The 26,841-nt window shown below is 36.5% G+C and overlaps 1 protein-coding gene across 4 annotated transcripts in view; it reads right to left on the reverse strand.

Moving 5' to 3' along the window:
• Window positions 1-827: 827 nt before the first annotated feature.
• Window positions 828-26,841, reverse strand: part of LOC131047986 (uncharacterized) — a 267,168-nt gene continuing 241,154 nt past the window's right edge. For 2 of the 4 annotated variants that reach the window (XR_009359042.1, XM_057981798.2), the window contains exon 10: window positions 14,922-15,353. Coding sequence is in view for 2 of the 4 variants with exons in the window: in XM_057981798.2 (XP_057837781.2) it covers window positions 15,307-15,353 (47 nt within the window). In the remaining 2 variants the exon portion in view is untranslated. Of the gene's footprint in view, window positions 1,094-14,802; window positions 14,871-14,921; window positions 15,354-26,841 lie in introns of those variants that run through there. The other 2 variants (XR_009106346.2, XM_057981797.2) reach the window with 2 other exon arrangements.

A 26,841-nucleotide genomic window follows, 5' to 3' on the forward strand; every position in this document is an offset into this window, starting at 1 on the left:
TCACTCTCATAACGAGAGCCTCTCACTCGAGGGCTATCTCTTCTACCACCCACAAGACCATCCTCTCTCCCAAGAGTAGGAGGTCTTGATTACTCCCAAAACACATACATTGCATAAGCTCAAAACACCAAATAAATTTCCAAGAAATACATGCACGAAATTAGTCTTTTACACAATCATTTCTTTCAAAACAACATGCAATAAGAAAACATTATAAGAAAAGATAGAACCAACCTTAAACTGCCCAAAGGTATGCTAGTTTTGTTGAGAATGAGCAGCGCAATTTCACAGTTCTTCTCCTTCTACTCTTAGCCAAAATTCTCAATCCAAAATCTATCTTTTTCCTTTCAAAATTCTTTTTGTCTCCAAAAATGGAGAGTGGGTGATTACCCCCAAAATCTCTCTTTTTTGCTTAAGAAGGCACTAGTGTGAGTTCTCTCAAGTTTCTAAAACTGAAACGGAAAGTAAGGTAAGATGGGAGAGAGAATTCTCATTCGAAAAGGAAGGTTTACAACTTAGTTCAAGCCTTCTAATTTTCAATTTTCGCTCAACTTAGGAAACCCACTTTTTAGGGTGTCTAAAGGGACACATGGGAGTTGAAACTTGCTTAAAATTACCCCTAACCCTTAGGTATATCTTATGGGCTTTAGGAAACCCTATTAAACTACCCCTAGGTGTCCATTTAACCATTTTTTAACCCCTCTGAAGTTTATTTTCGGATCAAACCTATGTTGACCATCCCAAAGATTCTTTACCCAAGGCATTTATGGAATCACATTACATTAATTGAAAAAGCTATAGTTAAACAATTCCCTCCAAGAGACAAATTTAAAAACTCAAACATAAATCAACATGTGTCACGTGACACAAAGAAAATACTTTTACAAAATTGCACATGAAATCTTGTCTCTTGTTGGATTTAAATAAATCAAATAAATAACATTTAACACACATGCATCATCTACTATTACGAATAAAATACGACACAAACGGGGTGTTGTCTCTCTGAATAGACAAACCCTGGTTTTACGAACATACATAGGTCTAGGTTTGGTTCTCCATAATATTTCTATGGTCACATGGATAACTTTTCCTGCGCAACTCAATCGCGCATTAGTAATTTCGAATAACCTCATATAATATAAAACACATGAATAAAAATACACATCAACCATTCTGCATACCATATACACTTACACAAACCAATACATCTTATTTCCAAATAAATTCACATAAGCAATTATCACAATTCTCATAATTTTACTCCATACATAAAACATGCATTCTATTTCTATCATCATAGTAAAGTCCTACAATTCCAATAATGACATACACTATCTCAAATTCATCCTATTCTAGAATCATGTAGAGTCCTATATCATAAGCATATAAATGAAACATCAATCCTACATCAATGTTATCCAAATCATGGAATCCGATGAGTTCTAAATCCAGATATAGTTGACATACGTCAGATCAAGATTATCCAATCAGTGGATCTTTTAGGATTTCAATTCATAATACATCAAAGTATACACCACCGGTGAAATAATTCTATAACTTGGTTCAATTACTTTTCTCACCAATCTATCTTTCTAACATAGCCCATTCTATTGAATTATATAACATTTATTAATAGGGTCAAACATGGTCAACTAAGCTAATCAAAGCATGGTTTGGGGAAGGCCTTACAGATATATTCACAATTGCAAGAAAAGTAAAAATCTGGGAGATTATATTCATGTTTACTTGGAAGCAAAGGACATGTTTAGAAGCATGGAGGAGGAAGAGGCCCAGACGGTCATTGATGAATTAAACAAGAAATTGGAAGAAAAGAAAAAGAGATTGCAAGAAATAGAAACTGAAGAAGAGAGAAAAGGCGAGTTTGAAGAATTTGAGGTGGTATCTAGGCATGAAGCACCAGACACAACATAAGAGCCATACTTGCAAGAGCAAACTGTTGCCAAGCTGAACATCCATAGTGATGCAAGATTCAATGAGTATTCTGCTTTTGTGTCTAATGATGTTTTTTTTAAGTCAAAAGAGTTTAAATCATTTTTATATAATTTCAAAGGGAAAAAACTGAGAGACTATCCCAAATGTAACCCATGAAAAGGAATCAGAATTGTTGGGGAAACTAAAGGAAGAAATCAGTTTAGAATTGACCACTATAACCCCTCAAAGGGGAAGACAACTTCTTAGTGAAGCAGACATCATCATCTTTCCAGGATGGGACATGAGTGCATCATTTATTTTTCATAGCATGTTACATTCTGAGAATAACGATTTTAAATTGGATATTTAGGGGGTAAATGATGTGTATGTCAGCTCTAGATTTGACTAGAATGAAGAAGATTTTCTTTTATGGGCTATTTACCCTCCAAATAAGAGACCAAAAATCATTGATGTGGATAAAGCCTTTGGTCACATGATGAAATTGAAAGTTGGTGAAGTAGATCCCATTATTACTGCTGATATGGGTATTGATATTTCAAAATTTAATAAAGCACAATTGGTCAAAGTGATCAAAGAAAGAGACCAGTACAAGGGATTATATGAAGAATTGCTAAAAAGAGGAGGAAAACCTGTGCCACAAATCCATGATGGGTCTCAGTGGAAAAATAAATGTGAGAATGTGCAACTGGAAAATAAAAAGTTGAAAAGACAAATTTAGAGTGTGGGGGCTGACACAACCTCTGTTTTATTGACTAAGAGATTTGAAAAATTGCAAGGTTTCCTTGAAGATTTATGGGTTGTTTATCAAAAAAATATGGATACTGCAATATCTCACAATCGAATTTATAACAGACTAGGAACTCTATTGCATGATAAGACAATGGCCAATACAGATGCTGAAGTCATTAAATGAATACAAAAGTTGTTGAAAGAGAATGAAGACTTTGACACAAAATTGCAAAATGAATTTAATGAATGTAAGGAAATAGTACAATATGGTTTTCCAGAAATTGAAGATCATAATGGACATATTAAGGATAAAGATAAATGGATTGTGGAGTGCCAAAGTCTTCTCAGTGCTTCCCTTAACATTGCCCGATTTGATGTACTTGACATGACAGATACAATCGAGCAGATGGAAAACTTCATCACTTTGGAGATTGTGGTCAGAGATATTAGCTACGATGCAAATACCTATAAATCAGAGGGATATTTGAAACACATTAAGAAGTGCGATCAGATGCTTGGAGACCAACCATAGATATCAAAAGATGTTTAAACATGTGACTTTGTATTTTATTGTTTTAGTTTGTTAGGGTAGTTTTAAGGTAGTTAGTTTCTAGTTAGTTTTTTGTTAATTTTAGTTTAATGAAAAGGTATGCCCTTTCATTTTTCAAACTGAATCCTCATCTATATGTGGAGGATCTTTTAGGAGAGACATATATCACAAGTTTATAGTTTTTTTATCAAGACAATCTCTATGCATTTTCTTATGAACTCGTTGTCTTGAAGTACCAAGTTGATAGAGGATAAGCACTGAAATCAATTGGTTTAAGTATTTTATTTTTAATATAAAGATTCAAGTGTTTCTCATTCTTGATGGTATCTATCTTTTCAATGGATTGATCAGTTCCTTGGATAAATCTATTTACATAGGTTGTTTCATTGTGCAATCTTATGTTGTTGTAATTAAGATTGATTTTCAGTTTGAATATTAGTTTGAAGGATTGGTTGGCAAACTTCAAATTGTCTTATTGGTCTTTCAAAGTAAAGTTAAATTCAATAAGACTAACTAGATGCCACATTTTAATTTCAATTCATATGGAAGCCTTTGAGATGATGGTCTTGTTACATTAACAAGTTATTAAAACTGTCTCTAAGGTTAAACGTAGGATTTTTCATTTGAAATGATATGAAACCAGTAAAGAATCAAGGCACTGGTCTTATATTGATTTTATATATTTGAATCAAGTATTTCCAAAGCAAGTTTCATTAAGGAATCATATTTCTAATTCATACAATCATTACTTTATAAACATTCATTTACAAGCAAGCAGATGGAAAACATTCATTTACAAGCAAGCAAGTAGATTGATTCTGGTATAGTAAATAAGGTTTACTTATTTTTAAATTTTTATACAATACTTTTAGCCTTTACCTAACATAATTGATAATTGGAAGACTTTTCAATAACTAGGAATTGCAGCATTAGGAAAGTTAAAAAAAACAGATAAATGAGAACATACCGATAGGATGACAAGCTCAAATTTATGAGACACACACTTTGAAATGAACTTGTTTGCAACCAACTTTACATGATTCAAACACACAACTTGCAAGTTCACAGGAATTTACAGACATGCGAAAATCTAGAGGAATTTTGCCATCTCCAATAGTTCGATACCCTCCAACTACATAATCAATCATTTGATGTCAGCTGCTAGACAACCCAATTTGCAAAGGCAGAGACAGAGGAAGAGGTAGAGGAAAAAGAGGCAAAGGACATGTTGAACCTGATTTGCAGAGGCAAAGGCAGAGGAAGAGGCAAAAAAACAAAGGAATTGGCGGAGGTAGAGGAAATCGAGAGTTAATTCAATCCGTTGTGCGTGGTTTTCAAATGAACCCGCGCTTTTTTTTTAATAATGCCTCTAGTCGTCAAAATTTCGACTAACACGGGCTTCGTCGGAAAACATCGTCGGCATTTCGACGTTATCGGGCATTTCAAAAAAAATTTCAAATTTGATCACAAAATGCCTTGTTCGTCGCAAACCTCCGTCAAAATTTGAGGCCAAATGTATTAGTGTGTAATTGACATATAGAAGCTCATGAAAGAGACATGTTTATGCCATGTGTAAGAGGTAGGGTGGCATGTGAGAGTGACATGTCTATGACATGTGTAAGAGGTAGGGTGGTTTGTGAGAGTGACATGTCTATGACATGTGTAAAAGGTAGGGTGGCTTGTGAGAGTGACATTTCTATGACGTGCAAGAGGTAGGGTAGCTATGATGTGATATATCTATGACATGTGTAACAGGTAGGGTGACTATGATGTGACCTTTGCATGCTCACACATGTGAGAAATAGGAGGTTAGGGACACTTGTCACATGATGACAAGTTTAGATATTGATCTATGTACATGAATTCAATGATTGAGATTTAATGGACAAGGATTGAGGTTGAGGTGAAATTAAATAATATGAAATATGGTAATGGAGGTTAATTATTCTAAATCAATTAATTAAGTATGCATTAATTAACTGATTTAGTTGGAGGTTATGTGGGATAGGGTTAGACATAATTAAATACATGCAAATTTATTTAATTAAATGTGAGGGATAAAGGTGAAGGTTAAACTTAATTAAATGAAAAATTATTTAATTAAGGGTGAGGGGTAAAGATAAATGATTAATAAATAATAAATCTTTATTTAACTAACTAGGATGGGATAAAATCACATGTGGTTAGGTATGGATGAATTTAGGTGTCCACATTTTGCCCCTCTTTGATATAGCATCATGAAATGATGTTATATTAAAGAAGAATAAAATATAGTGGATAAAAAGGGATAAGAATAGTAGCATGATACTTATTATCGATAGGATGAGGAAGGATGAATAGGAGGTAGAGATATGCCCCCTCAAGGGGATAGATGGGTTCAAAGAGCATAAGTGTGCTCTCAAAATGGATAGGATGACTATAAGATTAGGATGCATGAAAATGTTATGGAGAGATGGACGGAAAGTAGATAGGAATGATGGATAGATAGATAGGGAGGAGATGGATGAGAATCATGTTGCAACAGTATAAGCAACCTAGATTTGATGTTGTACTTGATGTTATGCACCAAGGTATGAGGAACCAGGATGACAGTGCACCAAGTATATGATCAAAAAGGTCAAGTGCAAACATATATGCCTTATCGCACGGTGTTATGGAAGACCATGATGCCTTTGTGGAAATAGATGAAGGGTAGGAATGCAGATCCAAGGACTATGTTGCAAAAGGAGTGAAATGCCTCGCACTAGAGGTAGTAAAATTAAGGATTGAAGAATGGTGGGTAAAGATGTATGAGATGGAAGGATAGTGCATAAGGGATATGGATGATAGATGAATTAAGGCTAGTATTGCCCAAAGCATGCATGGATATTTTCTTCTAGCTTGGTCAAGATAAATAGGTAGGAAATTGGGATGGGTTTGGATAGGATGAGGGATATGAGATGAAGGATATGGATAGGATAGTCAAGATCAAAGATAGTAGAGGAGGATGGACTTATATAGGAGGATTAACTTATATAGGATGATGGATAGGAGATAAGGATAGAGGAGTATGTGGATGGTAAGATAACATGGATTGAGGTTGCCCCCAAGTTTAAAGTGTAAGAGGATGAAGGATTACACATGATTCTTGTTTACCAAGTTTTTATCATGGTACTTACCCAAGGCGCCACAAGAAGTGGTTTTCACCATTGGATGGATTTTTTCTTTTTTTTCCCTCTTTTCACTTTTCTTGATTTTTGGAATAGTTTGGATGGATAGGGATGCGGATTAGTGGATGTATATAAGTGGTTTTCGAGGATAGTGGATGTGTGATAGTTGGATGAAGGAATCAAGCATCTAGTTCTATGAATAACATCTCTTCAAGGTGTTTTATAATGGATCAAGGTAATGTAGGTATGCTCATAGATATTGGAAATGGATGGGGAGATATAAGAGGATAAGGATTTATGCAAAGGATTGGATTAAAGGAATGGGGAATGAATATTGGATGATAGATGTTATGTTGAAAGAGTTGTGGTTAAAAGGATGGGAATGTTGGGAAAAACAACATTGGCACACACCTGGAGGGGTGGTACAATTGTATAGAAATGGATTTTGACATATATGCAGGATCAAATGTGAATTATGTGACATAAGGACCCAAAATAGATGAAGGTCATAAGAACCCAAAATGGATTTTGAAGATGAGGGTTTAGATGGAGGATTTGAGGACTTATGATTGGAGGAAGGTATTGGATTAGAAAGTTGAGATGCCAATATGGATTGCACTTTGAGGTGTGTTGCTTCTTTGAGTAGGTTGGGAATCCACCTAGTTTTTAATTCTTTTTGGACCTTTATGGCCTTTTGAATTTTTCTTGCTTTTGGATCATTTTTGTTCTTTTCTTTAGCATGGCTTTTTGATGGGACATGTTGATCCTTTGATTTTTGTTGATTTGTGGTATTGTGCATTTTATATTTGGCATCCAAATTTCTTCCAATAGAAATGGTATGGGTGTATGAGGATAAGTGATTTTGGGATCTTAAGGGGTGATAAAGGGAGAATGTTGAAAGGATTTCAAGGATGCATTCCTTTGTTGATCTTGATTATGGATTTGAGGTGATGAAGTGGTGGAATGTGAGATAAAGTTGATGGATATGGTGGATGGAGGTATGTAAAGACCCAACATGGATGGAAGGAATGAAGGATTTAGTTTTGAAAAATAAAGACCAAAAATGGATGTGGATGAGGAAGGGAGATAATTTTTAGGACATAACGACCCAAAATGGATTTGTTAGATGGAAGATGGTGGGATATGGATTTAGAAGGGACAAAGGAGTATCAACATCTTGTACATGAGATCAGTACCAAGGCCATATGAAATTGGATTTTATTTGATTTAGAGGGGTTCCAATATGCCTTGTTTATGGAGGCCTAACCCTTTACCTTGATAGTTCATGTTTTGACAATTTTTTTTGCCAATGTGATACTTATTATTTTGGAAGCAAGATGCAAGTCCATTTTGATGGAGATATGAGGTGGAAGGAATTGTAAGTTCTTGGTGGAAATCATATTGGATAAAGGTGGAGGAACCAAGTTGATAGGTATGAGATTCATGGACATATTGAACTGAGGTGGATGCTGATGAAGATGACATGTAGGATCTAGATGGCTAACATGCAGTGGTGAAGAGTGCGTCGGTGAGGTAGTTGCCGACTAAGTCAATATTTATGCAGACTGCGAAAATCACGAGTTGAGTGTAGAGGATTGCGACTCAAAGTAGGTCGAAGGACAAAGATTTGATTCCTTGACATCATGATCGATGAAGGACGTCCAGTCGCATATTTGATTTGGAGTAGGAAACAACGAGATCATTTAATGTGATAGACAGATGCAGGGTCAGTGATCAATTTGTAGGTTGCTTTACTTAACAAACATCTACTAGAAGGAAGAGAAATGGGGGAGTTGAGTGATATGTTGTAGACGGTCAATCCCAGGAACAAGATCTGATTGGATTTGGTATGCCTCATGGTCGATGAAGAAACCCTAGCACGCCAAGTTTGAATGCCCATCTTGGCGGGAAAGCTCAAATATAAATATGCCGACCAAAGACCTTAGTTGATTGATGTTGCAGACCAGATAGAGAAGCAGAGCATGCCCGTGGATCAAGAGAGTGTAACCTGCTGAAGATCTTAGTGACTGAGGGTTGGAAGGTAAACTGGTAAGAGGATTTAATAGAGGGTTAAACCAGTGAGGCCAAAGTAACTGGTAAGATGCTAAAGATTGTAGTAGTCAAGTGAATCGGTAGTGTTAGAACTGGTAAGAAGACAACAAAGAGGGAAGAAATGCAGTGTGAGTGTTAGAGAAGATCAGACAAGTTAAAAGCAAAGCTGAAGGGGAATCAAACAAAGAGGACTGAGAACCGGTAACCAGGTGCATGGCTTGACAATTCATTCAACCGACAGAGTCTGAATCGGTAAGGAAGCTGCAGTTAGAAAAAGAGAGCAGAGAGAGAGAGAGTGAGAAGAGATCAGACAAGGCAAAGACAAAGTAGAGGAAGAGTCAGAGAATATGAGCAAAGAACCGGCAGGGTTTAGAGCAAAGGTGAACTGATAAAGAGATATTTGTGAGTTACAAAACTCATTTGTAACAAGGATATTACCATTGTATTGATTTGATAACACTCATTATAGATTACTGAGTTGGTTCTTGGTGCAGGGGTTGGTGCCCATAAACAGTTACGGGTTGGTGCTCCTTGGGTTGGTGCCCTATAATTTGTATTTAGCTTTATTTGTGAGTCTGGATTGGAGCAGTATACTCCAACAATATTTCTCACTACTGTTTTTTCCATATTGGGTTTTCCTCGTATATTTGGTGTTGTGTGATGTATCCTTGTGTGTGCTTGCATAATGTTCTCTTCCCTTATCTCACCAGTATGTCTTCTTGGGCTTTGATATGTTAACTGATATTCACATTTAGGATTAAAAGGGTTATTGGAAACCACTAATTCACACCCCCTCTCAGTGGCATCTTGTGTTCTACAGTGTGAACCAAATTTAGTAATCCGGTGGACAAGTACTCTTTTCCTCTAAATGTGCTTCTAGTTTGCTTTCCTATTTGATATTCCCTGCAGATGTTGTTCTCCGGTTTAGACAACCTAGGCAAATCTCTTACTGCACTCTTCGAATTGATCTGTACCAAGTTATCAAAGTTGATATGACACGTCCTTCGGTGCCATAGCTAACTATCATCAAGTTGTGATATCAAGCAATGTTTTGTAGTTCCTTCCAACTGGTACACATTTCCATTTGTCTTTCTTCCAGCTGCAATAACTGTTTCATAATTCTTCCGGATCTCACATTTGTTTTCCTGAAAAACAACGTTGTATCCATTTTTGCACATTTGTCTCACACTTAAGAGATTATGATGCAAACCCTTTACATAATAAACATTGTTAGTATTATGCTTTCCATCAAAAGTAATACCAACAATTTGTGATATCTAATCATCTCCAAATCTAACTGAGCCTCCATCATATCTTTCAAGTTTTATGAATTTACTTTTATCATAGTCATATGATTTGAGCATCCACTATCAATCAACCATTAATTCTTATCTCTTCTAGCATGAAATGTGTTAGCAACAGTCTTAGAGATATAATACTTAGGAACATCTTTTTCTACCAAAACCAAACAATCATCATCCTCATAGCCTGATTCATCATTTGAAATACTAGCATCATCCTTAACATAATATGCCTTCTTATTGAACTTTCCCTTGTTTTCCTTAAACCTTTGTCTATTTTCCTTTTTTGGACATCTAGTTACAATATGACCAATCTTACCACATCTAAAAATTTAAAGGGTAATATACCTTTGTATTTGTCAGTGCCTTTTTTCAACTTTCTTACAAAGTTTTCTTCTACCTCATCCGGACTGTCCTTAGATGCCTTGAATGCGGTTTCTGATTTGTCTTTATCTTTTTTGAATTTCCTTACTTCAGATGTAGTCATGGTACTAAACAATTGCTCTCTAGTGAATTTCTTCGGGTCATAAGTTTGTTCAATTGCAGAAATCTTGTCGCTATAGCTTACCGGTAATGTATTTAGAATTTTGTCGATCACATCTTCATTGCTCAAAGTACCTCCGAGTTCTCCGATATCGTTTACTGCAGTATCCACCTTTGCAAAATAGCTCACATTATATTCTCCTTCTTCCATCCTCAGGTTCTCGTATCTTCTCTTAATAGTTAACCTCTTTGTCAGTTTGAATCTTTCATTCCCTTCATAGATGTTTTTTAACTTCTGCCAGACCTCATAAGCAGTATTCAAAGAGATAACCTTAGTCAATTCAGTTTTTGATAATGCATTGAGTATAACATACCTTGCCTTTTCATTTTCTTCATAAGCTTGAATCTCATCCAGATTATTGAGTCCATTCACCGATAAAACATACTTAGTCTCCACAACCTTCCAAGTGTTGTAACCCAAAGAAACCAAATAACCTCTCATCTTTACTTTCCAGAAACTATAACCAGATCCTTCAAAGATAGGAATGGATAATTTGTGTGCCATCAGATTAGGATCTACCTCAAGCGGTTAAGCTCTATATCAAGGAACCACAACTCTAATACCAATTGTTGAATATACAAACAATCAAGGGAATGGGGGAGGGGGGGGGCTAGGTGGGGTGGTGAATCAGTTGACAACAAATTTAACTTTTTAACCTTCATACACAGATCCAAAATATTAAGCAAAACTAACAGAATTAGGAAACACATGCATAATTTAGATCAGACAAAAGAAACACTAGAATTTACGTGGAAAACCCGAGAAGGGAAAAACCATGAAGAATGATAATTCTCAATGTATAAACACTGGTTAAGGTAATTTTTACAAAGTGTGGCTCATTGTCAATGTGCTCACTATTAATATGCTCACTATAGATGGGCTTACTGCCCTAATAAGCTCATTGCCGAAGAAGAAAGAAAGACAAAGAGAATCCACCACAAGAAAAACACAGTCTGTACTGTCGAAATTGCTTCTGGTAAATATCTCACACAATCATTGGATTCTTTCAATCTCGCATGTCTTCAACACAAAAGCCATATATAAAATCATCAAATTAGACTCCTATATATACTATCTCCGAAAATCATAATTCTCAATGTCGGCTGACAAAGATCTAAAATAGGTCTCCACTAAACATTTTGGTGGTGGCAAGGAATGAAAAGTGGACCATATCATATGGTTCCTCAACACGCTAGATACATCACCAAGGCTAACCTAAAACGCATCCACATGCTATACAATCTCAATATCCGGTCTAAGGCCTCGAGCTCCGAACCTTTCCAGACCCAAAGATAATACAAAAAATCATCTTCTAAGGTACCAAACTCATCTGGTGAAACCGAGAAACCTTCAATCGCACAACATACCTAAAATGAACACTCCTGCTTATCATACCACATCCAGACTTAATCTAGACCAAAGGATTTGACATTAATGAAACACATAATGTAATGCTAACATATTGAACTTTGTTTGCACCAACACCATCAAAGTTCGTAATAATGGTGAGACCAACATAGAGGGGTTTGCTTGTGTGGAGAAATTTCTGTCAATTCCCAACAAACAAAGCTCTTCTTCTGCAAACCGATTCTTTTTCTTTTGGATCAAATCTTTATGCTTCTGTTGCTGCTCATTGTGAAATGGATGTTGCTCACAATGCATGTTGAAATGATTGTATTCCTCGTAGTGTTATTTTTTTGATCAAATCCTTGGTCCTAGTAACAAAGGCATCACAACAAGCTTCATAGGCCTGAGTCTGGAGCCTCATAATAGCTATGTCGGAGAAAGTTCTCACGATAGTTATCATTGACAACATTGTTTACCATTTTCAGCCCAAAGGCAAGGATTAGAAGCAAATAATCAAGATAGTAAACGAGATTTTAGGTGCGCATCTTATGAACAAAGGTTAGTTTGGTGACCAATCTCATTTTCCTAATTCTTGTATGCATCGCTAATTGGTTGGTCACATATTTTAAAATACTTTTCTAGTTTCCATTGTTTGCTCGAGAGAAGTATGTGTTATTCCATGGGAATTTGATGGCAATTTTGGCCTTCCTAGCGTCTAGAAGATTGAGTGTCTAATAAATATTTTAGATCAAAGTTATATATTGTCTCCAAGTGTCATTGAGTCTAGTTGTATCATCTGTTTGGAATAGGGTCCAATTTCTTGAGTCATTAACTATTGTGTTATCTTAATTATATGTGTCAATTTTTTTTATCAAAAGGGGAGAAGAGATTATAGAAGAGAGTTTCATATCAAAAGGGGAGAATATATACTTTCCTCACAACTGGTAAAATGAGCCTCATAAGAAAAAAATTCTAAGTAGCAAACTAAATGGAGGACAGAGGCATCGAAGATTGGAGCTTAATTAGTGACCACTCATAAGTTACCAATGATGAGGATGCGCATGAAGCATGGTGACATTTTTTCAGTTGTGTATTTGCTTTCAGTTGCAAATGGAGTGATGTGTGCTCTATATTTGTGGTTTTCTACTTTACATAGTGTGTTGGATGCTGGAAAGGCAATTGTAGAGGAAAACAACTAAGGTTCATGATCCTCTGACTAAAATACTTCATTAGAAGATGATTGAATGGTGAATACGATCACTGGCAATTATGATCATGTGTTGGATACTGGAAAGGCAATTGTAGAGGAAAACAACTAAGGTTCGTGATCCTCTGACTGTAATACTTCATCAGAAGATGATCGACTAGTGAATACGATCACTGGCAATTATGATCATGTGTAGCAAGATCTAGACATTGGTATGCAATTTTATGTGATTTGATTTCTTTTCAGTGCTCCTGTGTGGTGTGAATAATTTGGAAATTTCACATTGTGTCGGGGGGGGGGGGGGAACATAACATCAATGTTGCATTTCTATTTTGAGCTAAATCAGCTAAAGTCAAGGGCAACTTCTAGTGGTAGTGGCAATTTCCTATGCTGTTCAAGATTAGGTGGCAACGATCGACAACAGTGACTAGGATTGAGAACAACATTTGGTTCTCATAGATGCAATGTGAAATAATTTCATGTTTTGTTTTGTGTGAGTTTCATTTCCTATATTTTCCCCAGATGTTGGATAAACATAAGCACCAATGTAAGTTGGTTCATGGATCTTGAAAGGGTTTGAGGGAGGATCCAAAAAACCACACGAGGTGGACAATTGGTGGGTTCCTGTTCATGTCCAGGTTTGTGGTAAGCCTAAGTGAAAACTATGAACGGTTGATAGGAGGTGCCTTTCGTTTTAAATCAAGGTCATGAGTTGGGCTTATTGCAGATAAAGGTTGTGAGTTTTTACCATGCTCACACTAAGGGGGGGGGTGTTGGAAATTAGTGTTCACATTGGACACATAAAATAAATATTTGTTAGGTTAGTTAGTCATATGTAAAGAATTATTTTGTTGTATGTGTGTGTTTATTGAGTTGTTAAAACAACTTATATAATTAGTGAGTTGTTCCTATAATGTAGGACTCAAGACTCCTATAAGTATGTAATCCATTGAACGAGTGAAATAATAACAAATATTATTATAATTCTTTTGCTCTCTGAAATCTAATAAGTGTCACCATCTCAACAAATGATCCCAAAAACATGATATCTCATAGCCTCACCCAAGTTCCTCTAGTCTCCATGAGCATAAACGAATCAATCCATGCTAACTTCAAATGCGATCCTACAAAATCATGTAGCTCCAAGCAAATGATTAATACTCAAAACCAAAGAGAAACAACAACACCTCACCAAAGACTTAAGAGTCCTCCATGACATGAAGATGTCACCATAAGCATCCATCATCAAATGATTAATCCACATCATTACCAAATCTCCCACTGAACCATGTAACTAAGCTCTTCAAACATCATGACAACCATCTCCTAACTAAAGATCCTCCATGGACCCAACATGATCAAAGAACTCAACCAAGAGCTCTCCCAAAAGGAAGAGTCAAACCACGATCTCCAAACCAAGAAGAGACAACTGCACATCCTTTGTCAATAGAACCAAAGATGTCAATCTCTCACTATAATTTGAAGGTAGAATCAAAGAGCTCCACATAAAACCAACACCCATTGCAAAAAAAAATCCGTCTTCTAATTAAAGGTTGTCCACGACTCACAATATACTACAACCACAACAACTTAGAACCAAAATCTTGAAACAAAGAAGATAGAACACATTATGTGATTGCATAAATCTCCAACCGAAAGTGATACCAAGTAATACATGGCATCATGAACAACATCATTAGCAAAACTCCATTGAAAGTGAATGGGTCTGTATCATAATCTACTACTAAGATTCAAATGATCAACTATATTAGTTACTCCAAATAATCATTTTCTCACTACAATCAAAATACCAATGTAATAATGGTGACCAACAACAAGGGCCTACCAAGCCGAATCCTCATCAGACAATCTTCGAGATCAATACATATGAAACATCTCAAAGAAGAAATATATAATCAGTGTTCCAATATCAAATAGTTGAAAGATTTCACCTCACATCAATATATGCATAACAAAGATAATTAGACATAACATGTGGATTTCCAAGACTCAAACACCAAAATCAACGCTAGACCTGATTTGCCAGACAAACCCACATAAGAGTAACTATAGATCAATAAGCACCTTCCAAGCAGCCATGCAAGACTATTATTATCTCCATCCAACCATAGATCTACATACCATAAATTTTAGTTAACATGTAAAACCTGCAAAACCATCTCTTTAAATCTGGAATCCATTTAAACATCCAAACATTCACATTATACATGTCTTTGAACAATGGAAATACCACAGATCTACAAAACCTAATAGCTGAAAATAAGAGATCACTACAACCCAAGAAAGGAAAAGGAGAGTTGTCCAGGAGCTTAAACCATATGAAACATATAAGCTCTACAACTTGCAAAGAGTCTAGTTGCTTATCTTCTTGTGCTTTCATGTAACCATGGGCTAAAACCATGAACCCAACATGAGCACTCCATTCTGTAGTCCAAATAGGTTGTGTATCTCTATGTGACCAGGGTGTTTGTACTCATCGAACATGAACACCTTCTCACTACACATGACAACAAGGTAAAGGAACAAAACCACTAGAGAAGAGGATACATATATATTATCAAATAAGAGCTCCAAGTTACCAAACCATAACTACATGAAGATCCATAAACATGAGCTTTAAATGTCCAACATAGATGACATTGATAATAGCCATGGTTTCGAATCTCACAAATATGCAAAACAAAGTGAACTCTCAAAACATTCGTTGCAACCACAGAAGCCTTCCAACAACCTTTAATTCCATCTAAATGATTCCCACAAGCTTTCCAAGTTAGGAAACCAAAAATAGAGGAATACCCAGAACCAATAACTTTAAGCTCTAATACCAAATGTTGGGAAAAAAATAGGTTCAATACCAAGATTGTGAAAATCAATCTCTATCCAATAAACTAATCAAAGGATGGGATTCAAGGCTTGGATAGCAGCAACATGAAAATCTTAAGCTCATATGCAAATCTGAAAAATCAAGTTGCCTTAATTGTGGAAAACCCATCATTAGATCCTTCTTCTCTATAATGCCAAAAATCAACTTGTTAACCATGCATAATAAACCTATCTTATGTGAACTTATAGTAGCCATAAATAATGGTTAACACCATCATAAGATAATAAAAATAAGACATAAATCAACAATATAACATCCACACATAACACAAGATTTACATGGAGAACCTTTGCAAAAAAAACGACACCAATAAGAGAGGACACGTTTGTATTAAGAACAATAAAAGTGCTTACAATACAATCACTTCCATTCTCGTCTTTCCCTCCACAATAGCAACACCTATGGACATGGAACAACCTCCTTATTCCTCCGATCCATCTTTCATTCTTGCATAGAAAAATACATTCAATTGTTCCACTTTCTGTTGCACATAAATCTACACCCAAAGGGTAAATTTATAGAATGGCAAGAGCTCCAAAATTACCAATAAATTTTCCCAAAGAAGAATCTTTTTACTCACAACCACAACCCTTGAAATGCTTCCATGGAACTTGAAAATACATCAGTTTAGCTTCTAATACCTTCCCTCCAACGTAGACACTTATGCTTGCAAGATAAACATTACATTAAATGTAATAAATGATTGAAAATCAAGAGACACATGTTGCCTCTTCCATACATCCACTTGGAGAAGCCCATAGGTCACTATTTTTCCACTTTTTAAAGTCATTAGATATCTTATTCTAGACATCCATAAGCGAGGATTTAAACAATATTTAAATATTTGTGTTCACAAACCACTTTTATCACTACTACTATAACCCATCACCCCTTATGAATGTATTACTAACAATGGTGATAATTAAATATTAAGAATTATTTTTCCAATACATCCTAAGTGCCTTAGGACACTTTCCAAGGATGTTGGAACCACGCCATAGGATTTACAAGGTAGATGTAACCTTAATCCTAACAAAAATGAGTTTTATGAGTCTTTATGATTATTTAATGTTTTGAATGTTTAAATGACTTATTTATAGTTATTTTGATCAGATTTGAACATTGGAGTTAACTTTAGATTTTGAGAAAATTTAAGTTTCTAATTATTAATTTATTTAATGTTGACATAATTTTGGTAGTTTAATGGTTATTCATTTGAAGCAGTCACCGGTGAGGAGGGACTTCAAAGAGATCAATCCGGAACGGTCAACAAGAGTAAACACAACAAAAACACAAAAGAATGATGGAGGCAATGCAAAATAGATTGATTTATTGTATGAAATTCCATTACATCCAATCGGTAGCAATCGAGTTACAACATACCGGCTCACAGGTCTGGTAGAATAGATCACAAGGGGGCCTTGAATCTTATAATCTATCTTCTATGCAAAGTCTAGCTACCTAATTCTTTGATTTATTCTAATTGATTACATTCTAATGCTTAATTAAAAATATATATATCAATCCAAAGGATCTAGTCGGCCCAAAAGGGATCACAACCCGAAGAACAAGACCTAATGTGAAAAATAAACAAGGTCAGCCTCCACCAAGGGATTCCTCCGGAAAATGCAAAGGATGAAACATAGATCGCGGGAAAAGGTCGACCACACGGCAAGGAACATCGAAATCAACGCCCAAGGCTCCGCAAGCTTCAGAATGGGTTCCGGTAGATCACCAGAATAGGTCCAGGCAACCGGTAACAAAGGAATAACCGGTAACAAGAAACTGTCATGAAAACCGATAGCGATATCTTGCTGGAAAATGATCCAAAAGCGATGTAGTATGGAAGCAAGAAAGATGATCAGTTTTTCAAGTAGAATCCAACTTCACAGGATCTGGTGAGCCAAAACCGAGACACACAGAAAAGAAAAATGAAACTGCAAACATAAAACAAACAGAAAGGAAAATGTTTTTGGTTGATGCAAGATTTTTGTGAACCGGGGATGCTCCTACATTAGGTATCCGAGGTTATTGAAAAAGTGAGCCTCTCACTTTGCCGGGGTCAGAGGGAAACCAAGGTAGTCTACCTTTGCCTGAGAAATCCAAGATGAATCTTCAACTGGTCTGTCCTTCCACTTCACAAGATATTCTTTATACTCATTGCTATGCGTACTACGCCCAATCCTACTGTCCAAAATCTCTTCAATTTGATCTGGTTCCTTCCAGGGTAACTGTTTCTCCAAGTTTGCAACATTGTTCTCACTGAATTCTGGTTCATGGTACTCATGAAGATCTGCAATGTTGAATATAGGTGAAATAATTAGACTATCCGGTAACTCCACTTCATATGCATGTCCATAACTAAACTTCCTCAAAATCTTGCAAGGTCCAAACTTCATGTGCAACTTGTTATAAGTTCCAACTAGGAATCTCTCTTTTCTCAGATATCCCATCACTTCATTGCCAACTTCAAATTCTTTATATCTCCTCTTCTCATCCGCCTTCTCCTTACACTTGTTGTTCATGTCTTCCAAATACTGCTTAACCTGAATATGCAACGCTGCCATGCGATCTGCAAAGTCTTCTGCTTCTGAACTCCTCCGGTCTTCACTGCTAGTGTCTCTCAATTATGATATCCCTCTAGGATGCACTTCGGTAACAATCTCAAAAGGCGTTCTTTCGGTACTTCTATTCACTGAATTGTTGTAGGCAAACTCTGCTTGTGCAAAGATTAAATCTCAACTTCCGGTTTTATCCTCCACTAAACATCTCAACAAATTTTACAAACTCTGGTTAACAACTTCTGTCTGTCCATCAGTCTGTGGATGAAAAGTAGATCTGAAGTTCAAATCTGTCTTCATCTTCTTCCAAAGTGTTCTCCAAAAATAGCCAACAAACTTAGTATCTTTGTCTGAAACTATTCTCTTAGATAATCCATGCAATCTCACCACTTCTTTGAAAAATAGATCAGCTACATGCAATGCATTTGATGTCTTCTTACAAGGTATGAAATGAGCCATCTTTGAGAATCTATCCACTACCACAAATATAGTATCATTCCCTCTCGGTGTCGTAGGCAATTCAAGTACAAAATCCATGCTTATATCTGGTGCAGGGCACCTCTTGGTTTTGAATTTTGTTTGTTGTTTGTGTGTTGGTAAATGATCCTTCAGTGTGGATCTTTGGAACCTATGAATGTAATAAAGAACCTCTTGTAAGGTTAGTTGGCTCTAGGTCACTTATAAACCTAGTGACCAACTCTGACCATGGGTTCATCTAGGGTAGGATGTATGTTGTTAAGTTGTCCCCTAAGTTGTTTTAGGCTTAGGATTGGTCTACAAGTCCATTAGGGACTTTGGAATGTCAAAATTGAAAAGTTGTCAAAAGATGTAAAAAGTTGCAAAAGTTGCTAAGTATCTTTTCAAAGTTGCTAAGCAACATTTCCCCACCGATTGGCAAAGAAGTTCCAATGGTCCTCACAAATTGAAAATTAGTTGTAGCCGTTGGGGGAAGGCCTATTGTGCCTTAGAGATTATCGGTGAGTTGGTTAAATGATGAATGTAAGAAGTTGGTGGTTTGAATAAACAAAAACTCAGATTTTGCCCATTTTCACTGGTTTTCAGTACTGTACGATTTGATAGAGCAGTGGTTGGCATGAAGTTTTGAATTGGTTGGATTGTGGTGTGAGTGCAGGTTCGAATGTAAGTGGTCTGACTCGAATTGGTGGAGTCTAGAGCAAGTTGTAGGCAGTTTATCAACAACTATCACTCAAGGACTCGATATATAGGGTTTCACCATAAACATGACCCTAACTTGCAAATCCTTTTGAGGAACTCAACGGCCCTTTGGGAAATGCAGGTTGAGGGTGTTTATATTGTGATTTCAAAGGGTGGAATCTGAGAGTGAGTTTTGGTGTGGTTTCCACCATACCCTAGGTTAAACAAAACCATGTGTTTAGTCTAGCCTTGAGGAGGAATGAGAGAACAGTCACCTAAAGAGAGTTTGGGAGCCGGTTTAAGGGTGGTTTTGGTTCATTAGACACCTAATGATCATGCCCAAGGGGTGAGTTAGATTCTGCAACCCCATTCTTAAGTAGTTGCTTTGGAAAACAAACCTAATTAGGCCTATTAGGTCTGCCAACATAGCAGGTGCTTAGGGGTGTTGGAGCAAGGTCATAACTCCATCCCTTGGAATTGGATGTAAGTCCCAAAAGGGTACTCTGAAATGTAATTTGTTCCTTGGGTTCTTTGAAGGAAATTTGAATTATTTGGGAAATACCAGTTAGACAAGGCTACAAGAAATAGGCCTAGTTGGGGGTTCCTTGACCCAGGTGCAATAGGAAGTCTTCAAACTTGGGTGAAAAGCATATGAGGAGTGTCCTTGGTTGTCAAATAGCCCTAACCCTCCTTAGAAAGTGTTGTGGTTGATTGAGTACATTTGTGTGTGGGTAGAACCCTAGTTGTGGGTTGAGATAAGCCTTGTCTAGGTTAAAAGGGTGATTTGGGTCTTCTTACCTTCTTGTTGCCCACTTTGCATCAGGTGGTATCAGAGCCCAGCAAAAGATCTGGGCTAAGAGAGATGTTTGTGTTTTGTGTTACAGATGAGTTTTGGTTGCAGGTGCTTGTCCATCTAGTTGCAAGAGGAAGTTGGTGTTGTGTGTGGGAGACAAGGAAGGTCTGTCAAGGACCAAAGGGATGGTCCAGGGCCATGGGTGGTTCATTGGTTGCCAAAAGACTAGGGAGAGAGGCAAAGAGGAGAACTCCTAGGTGAGGCACAAAGGTTGTTGGTGAGGTGATGCAACATGGAGAGGTGGACTTATGGTTGGTAAAAGCACTTGGATGGCAACCACTACAAACTCCATTGGTAGGAGTCACAAAGAGATTGTTCGAGAAGGAAGCAACAACATAAAGAGGCATAAATAGGTAAAGATGAAGACAAAGGTGAAAATTTCACTCAAATTTTTTCTTGCAGGTCATTATACCCACGTTTCCAAGGGACTTGGAAACTTTTCAAGGTTGGGAGTATGGTGCAGAGGCACCTAAGCACACAAGCATACCAGGAGGCCACAAGTCATAATATGAGCAATTTTATTGTATTTGAGTCATTCATAATGTATTAAGGTTATTTGAGTCCATTGAATCATAATATGTAAGGCTAAATGAGCCATTTTTTCCAAAGATATCATATTTGGTCCATCTTGAAGTGTTAAAAGTGTCCATGTAAGGGTTAGAGTCATTTATGTCAAAAATGCAAAAAATGTAAAAATTGCAAAGTTGCAACATTGCCAAAAAGTGCAAAAAAAGTGTAAGAATGAAATCCATTGGTTATGAGGTGGTTAGAGTAGTTAGGAACGAGTTGGAAATGGTTTATAAAACCATGTTTGGTTGAAATCAAGGGGGTAGAGCAGTTTGGAGGGGATTTGACAAAGATTATCCATAAAACCCTCAAACTGTCATAAGGTTTTAAGGAATCTGTGACTGTCATAGATCCATGGAGGATCAAATTTGGTGTATCTGTTTTTGAATGATAGATTAATGAAATACCTTTTAGATGAATACTTTCATATTCATTTTTGTGGAGTATTTGGCAAGATATGTTTGTTTTTACAAAAATTGTCAAAACCCTGCCAAGGGTTACCCGTTTTGGAAAAATCCTCATAAATTTTGATTTAACAGTTGGATCTGGCTATAAATTTCAGAGAAGTTTTGTAACTCAGTAATCTAAAGTCTAACTGGAGCGATTTTCTTTGTGATCAATATTTTAAAATTTATTGATGACTGTTTGTTACAGTTCATGGTGAAAAGCAGATTGGTGAAGGCAGTAGCAGTGCGGTTGCAACATTTGGTGTGGTCACATGAGGAATCATAATGAAGAAAGACTATATGTGTTGGAAAGGTCTCTGAATCCTCTTTCCAGTGCTTTTTGTCTGACTTAATTTGGTTAAGAATTGAAGAATTTGTGATTGTTTTTGTGAAAATAGTTTTTAAAGGATGAAACCTTGAACTAGGGTATTCCATGACAATAAAGAATTAGTTCTCTCATGTTATGGTGAATGTTATGATCTGACATCTTGAATGAAGGTCTGTAGGGGTGGAATATAACCTTTGAAATTGGTTTGGAGTTGAGAAGAGTGGTTGATATTTTTATATGCCTCTTGATTCAAGTTTAAGGTCTTGTATTAGTTTTGGGTCAGTAATACCCTTGAATGAAGGTTTTATTGTTTGTGATAGATGCTCAGCATCAAATTGGTATCAGAGCCCAACAAAAAATTTGGGTAAGAGAGATGTTTGTGTTTTGTGTTATGGATAAGTTTTGGTTGTAGGTGCTTGTCCATCTAGCTGCAAGAGGAAGTTGGTGTTGTGTGTGGGCAAACAAGGAAGGTCTGTCAAGGGCCAAAGGGATGGTCCAGGGCCATGGGATGGTCCATTGATTGCCAAAAGACTAGGGAGAGAGGCAAATAGGAGAACTCCTAGGTGAAGCACAAAGGTTGTTGGTGAGGCGATGCAACATGGAGAGGTGGACTTATGGTTGGTAAAAGCACTTGGATGGCAACCACTACAAACTCCATTGGTAGGAGTCACAAAGCGATTGTTTAAGAAGGAAGCATCAACATAAAGAGGCATACAGAGGTAAAGATGAAGACAAGGGTGAAAATTTCACTCAAAATTTTTCTTGCAGGTCATTGTACCCACGTTTCCAAGGAACTTGGAAACTTTTCAAGGTTGGGAGAATGGTGCAGAGGCACCTAAGCACACAAGCATACCAGGAGGTGAAAAGTCATAATATGAGCAATTTTATTGTATTTGAGTCATTCATAATGTATTAAGGTTATTTGAATCCATTGAATCATAATATGTAAGGCTAAATGAGCCATTTTTTCCAAAGATATCATATTTGGTCCATCTTGAAGTGTTAAAAGTGTCCATGTAAGGGTTAGAGGCATTTATGTCAAAAATGTAAAAAATGTAAAAATTGGAAGGTTGCAACTTTGCCAAAAAAAAGTGCAACAAAAGTGTAAGAATGAAATCCATTGGTCATGAGGTGGTTAGAGTAGTTAGGAAGGAGTTGGAAATGGTTTATAAAACCATGTTTGGTCAAAATCAAGGGGGTAGAACAATTTGGAGGGGATATGACAAAGATTATCCGTCAAACCCTCAAACTGTCACAAGGTTTTAAGGAATCTGTGGTTGTCATAGATCCATGGAGGATCACATTGATGTAATTTTTATATGTAGATGTTTTTTAATGATAGAGTTATAAAATATCTTTTAGATGAATCCTTTCTTATGCATTTTTGTGGAGTATTTGGCAAGATATGTTTGTTTTTACAAAAAATGTCAAAACCTTGCCAAGGGTTACCCGTTTAAACAAAATCCTCATAACTTTTTATTTAACCATTGGATCTGGCTATAAATTTGAGAGAAGTTTTTTAACTCAGTAAACTAAAGTCTCGCCAAAGAGATTTTCTTTATGATCAATATGTAAGAGGTTATTGATGACTGTTTGCTACATTCATGGTGAAAAACAGATTGGTGAAGGCAGAAGCAGTCTGGTTGCAGCGTTTGGTATGGTCACATGAGGAATCATAATGAAGAAAGGCTATGTGTTGGAAAGGTCTCCAAATCCTCTTTCCAGTGCTTTTTGTTTGACTTAATTTGGTTAAGAATTTAATAATTTGTGATTATTTTGGTGAAAACAGTTTTTAGATGAAATCCTGAACTGGGGTATTCCATGGCAATAAAGAATTTGTTCTCTCATGTTATGGTGAATGCTATGATTTGAAATATTGAATGAAGGTCTGTAGGGATGGAATATAACCTTTGAAAGTGGTTTGGAGTTGATAAGAGTAGTTTAGCTTTTTATATGCCTCTTGATTCAAGTTTAAGGTCTTGTATTAGTTTTGGGTCAGTAATGCTCTTGAATGAAGGTCTTAACGATAATGTAAAAGGTTTATACAATCCCAAATTCTAACTACTACCTTTTGCAACTTGAAAAACTTTACAACTTTGCACATATCTCTTAACATCCTTACGAATCAGGGGCCAAAAGTATTGCTCACTCACCAATGCTACTGTTTTGTCAATGTCAAAATGTCCAGCTAAACCTCCACTATGATTCTCCTTTATCAAATTCTCTCTTGTAGAACTCTTAGGTATGTACAACTGAACTCCTCTGACTAAAATTCCATCCTGAATGAAATAATCAAACCATTTGCTTATGTCTACCATAACTGGTTCTCTACATGCTTTCCAAGGTTCTACAAAATACGGGTCTTCATCATACAAGGTCTTCAAATCCTAATACTGTCACTCTCATTTGTATCTGCAAATTTCTTCTCCTATTCAATGCATCAACAACTTTGTTAGATTTACCACTTCTATGCTTCAACACAAAGGTGTAACTCTGCAATAATTCTACCCATCTCATATGTCTCTGATTCAACTTACTCTGACTATTCAAATGCTGCAAAGCTTGATGATCTATATACAACACAAACTCTTTAGGCAACAAGTAATGCCTCCATTTCTTCAAGGCTTGAACTATGGCATAAAATTCCCGATCATACACTGAATATCTCCTCTAGGCATCATTTAATTTCTCACTGAAATAGGTTATTGCACTTCCTTCTTGACTCAAGGTTGCTCCTATTGCTGTTCCACTTGCATCAAAATCCACTTGAAATACTTTATTGAAATCCGGTAAAGCCAATAGAGGTTGCTCAGTCAGTTTCTACTTCAGCAGTTCAAAATTTTTGTTTGCTCTGGTGGTCCACTTGAATTCCTTCCGATCTCCTCTCATGGTCTCAGTCATAGGGGTACAAATTGAACTGAAGTTTCTGATAAACTTCTGGTAAAAACTAGCCAATCCATGAAATGATCTTACCTCTCCAATGCTTTTTGGTGTAGGCCATTCAACAATTGCTTTCACTTTCTCAGGTCCATCTTCAAACCATCCTCAGATATTACAAATCCCAAATAGACTAACTCATCCTTCATGAAAGTACACTTCTTGATATTGATCAACGACTTCTCTTCTCTCAATCTCTGCAAAACTTGTCTTAACTACAACAAATGCTCTTCTTTTGTCTTACTGGAAATCAAAATGTCATCCAAATACACAATAACAAACTTACCCAAGAATTTCTTCAATACCTCATTCATCAGCCTCATGAAAGTACTCGATGCATTAGTCAATCCAAAAGACATCACCAACCATTCATACAGTCCTTCATTTGTCTTAAATGTTGTCTTCCACTCATCACCTTCTTTGATCCTAATTTGATGATATCCACTCTTCAAATCTATCTTTGTGAAGTATTTTGTTCCACTCAAATAGTTCATTATGTCATCCATCCTAGGCAAAGGAAATCGGTATTTCACTATGATCTTGTTTATTGCTCTTGAATCAATACACATCCTCCATTCTCTATTCTTCTTAGGTGCTAATACTACTGGTATTGCACAAGGGCTCAAACTTTCTCTGATCAAACCTTTCTTCAACAGCTCCTGCACTTGTCTATTCAGTTCTTCATTCTCTGCCAGTGTCAACCGGAGTGCAACTTTGTTAGGCAAACTAGCTCCAGGAACCAAGTCCATGCAATGACTAATTCTTCTCATAGGTGGCAATCCATCAGGTACATTATCTGAAATGATGTCCTCATATTCTGTCAGCAAATCTCTTATTTCTTCCGGGTGTTCTCCTTTCGTTTCCGGTCTTTCAGTCTTCTTAAGAATTAAGGCAAAACACACATTATCATGTCTCAGTCCATCCATGAATTTCCTTCCATCTACTAAACAGATTCTAGCATTTGTACATACTTCATTCTTCAAAGGTTCCTCCAAAGGTAATAAGGTTTGTTTCATCCCATTGGCCACAACAGTGTATGTATTCTTCCTCCCATCATGTCTTGCCTATCTATCAAACTGCCAAGGTCTACCCAACAAAAGATGACAAACATCCATAGGCATAATATCACACAAGACTTCATCATGATAATTCACAATTTTCAATTTCACCAAACATTTTTCAATCACTAACAACTTATGTTAATCTTGAATCCACACTATCTAATAAGGCTTAGGGTGTTTCAATCTCTCCAGTTTCAACTTATTCACCATATCTTCTGAAACAGAACTATATGAACTACCACTATCTATAACAACTTTACAACACTTACTAGATACCTTACATCTGGTCTTGAACATATTCTTCCTCTACAAGGGCTCTTCATCTCCTTTGCTATGACACAAAGATCTCATCATCAACAATTCTCCATCTTCTGGTTTATTGTCTGATCCAGTTGTGTTCTCTTCCACCACTATTTCTCTTCTGGTAGTTTCTGTCTTTTTACACTCGAATGCACGATGTCCTTCTCCTCCACACTTAAAGTAGGTTCCTCTGAATGTCCTCTTGTCTTGTCTTCCAAAGTTCTCATTCCGGTAACCATTCGGTTCTCTCCTCTGGTAAAAATTTCTATCATCCTTCGGGCATGAATTACCTTCTTTGCTCACTTCCTTGAATTACCTTCTTTGCTCACTTCCTTGTCCTTGCTCTGATTTGTACTGGTTTCTCTTCCTCTGGTAAACCTTCCACCTCTACCTCTCTGTCTCTGCTCATGTCTTTTGTTTAACTTCTCTTCTACCTTTAAGGCATATTGGTAAGCCTCTTCAACACTCTCCAATTTGATCATACTCAATTCATCTTGTATAGACATCCGCAATCCATTCAAATACCTTGCAACTTGTTCAACTTCATCATCAACATGTCTGCATCAAATGTTCAACTTCTAAAACGCTTCGGTGTACTCCTTCACACTAGATTCCTTTTGTCTCAAATTCTGCAACTTCCAAAACAAATCCACTTGATAATTCGCTGACACAAACTTTGACTTCAACTTAGCAATCATCTAATCCCATGTCTTAATATTCTCTATCTATCAAGTTGCAAATGATCCCACCAAAGAGATGCATGACCTTTCAACTCAGAACAAACATATTTCGCCTTCGTCTCTTTTGCAGTGTTTTCAAAATCAAAATACTTCTCCATCTTCGTGATCCAATTCATCAATTCATTTGAATCTAACTTCCCATAATATTCTAGT

This window comes from Cryptomeria japonica, chromosome 10 (assembly GCF_030272615.1).
Source record: "Cryptomeria japonica chromosome 10, Sugi_1.0, whole genome shotgun sequence".
In the NCBI taxonomy this organism is placed as follows: domain Eukaryota; kingdom Viridiplantae; phylum Streptophyta; class Pinopsida; order Cupressales; family Cupressaceae; genus Cryptomeria; species Cryptomeria japonica.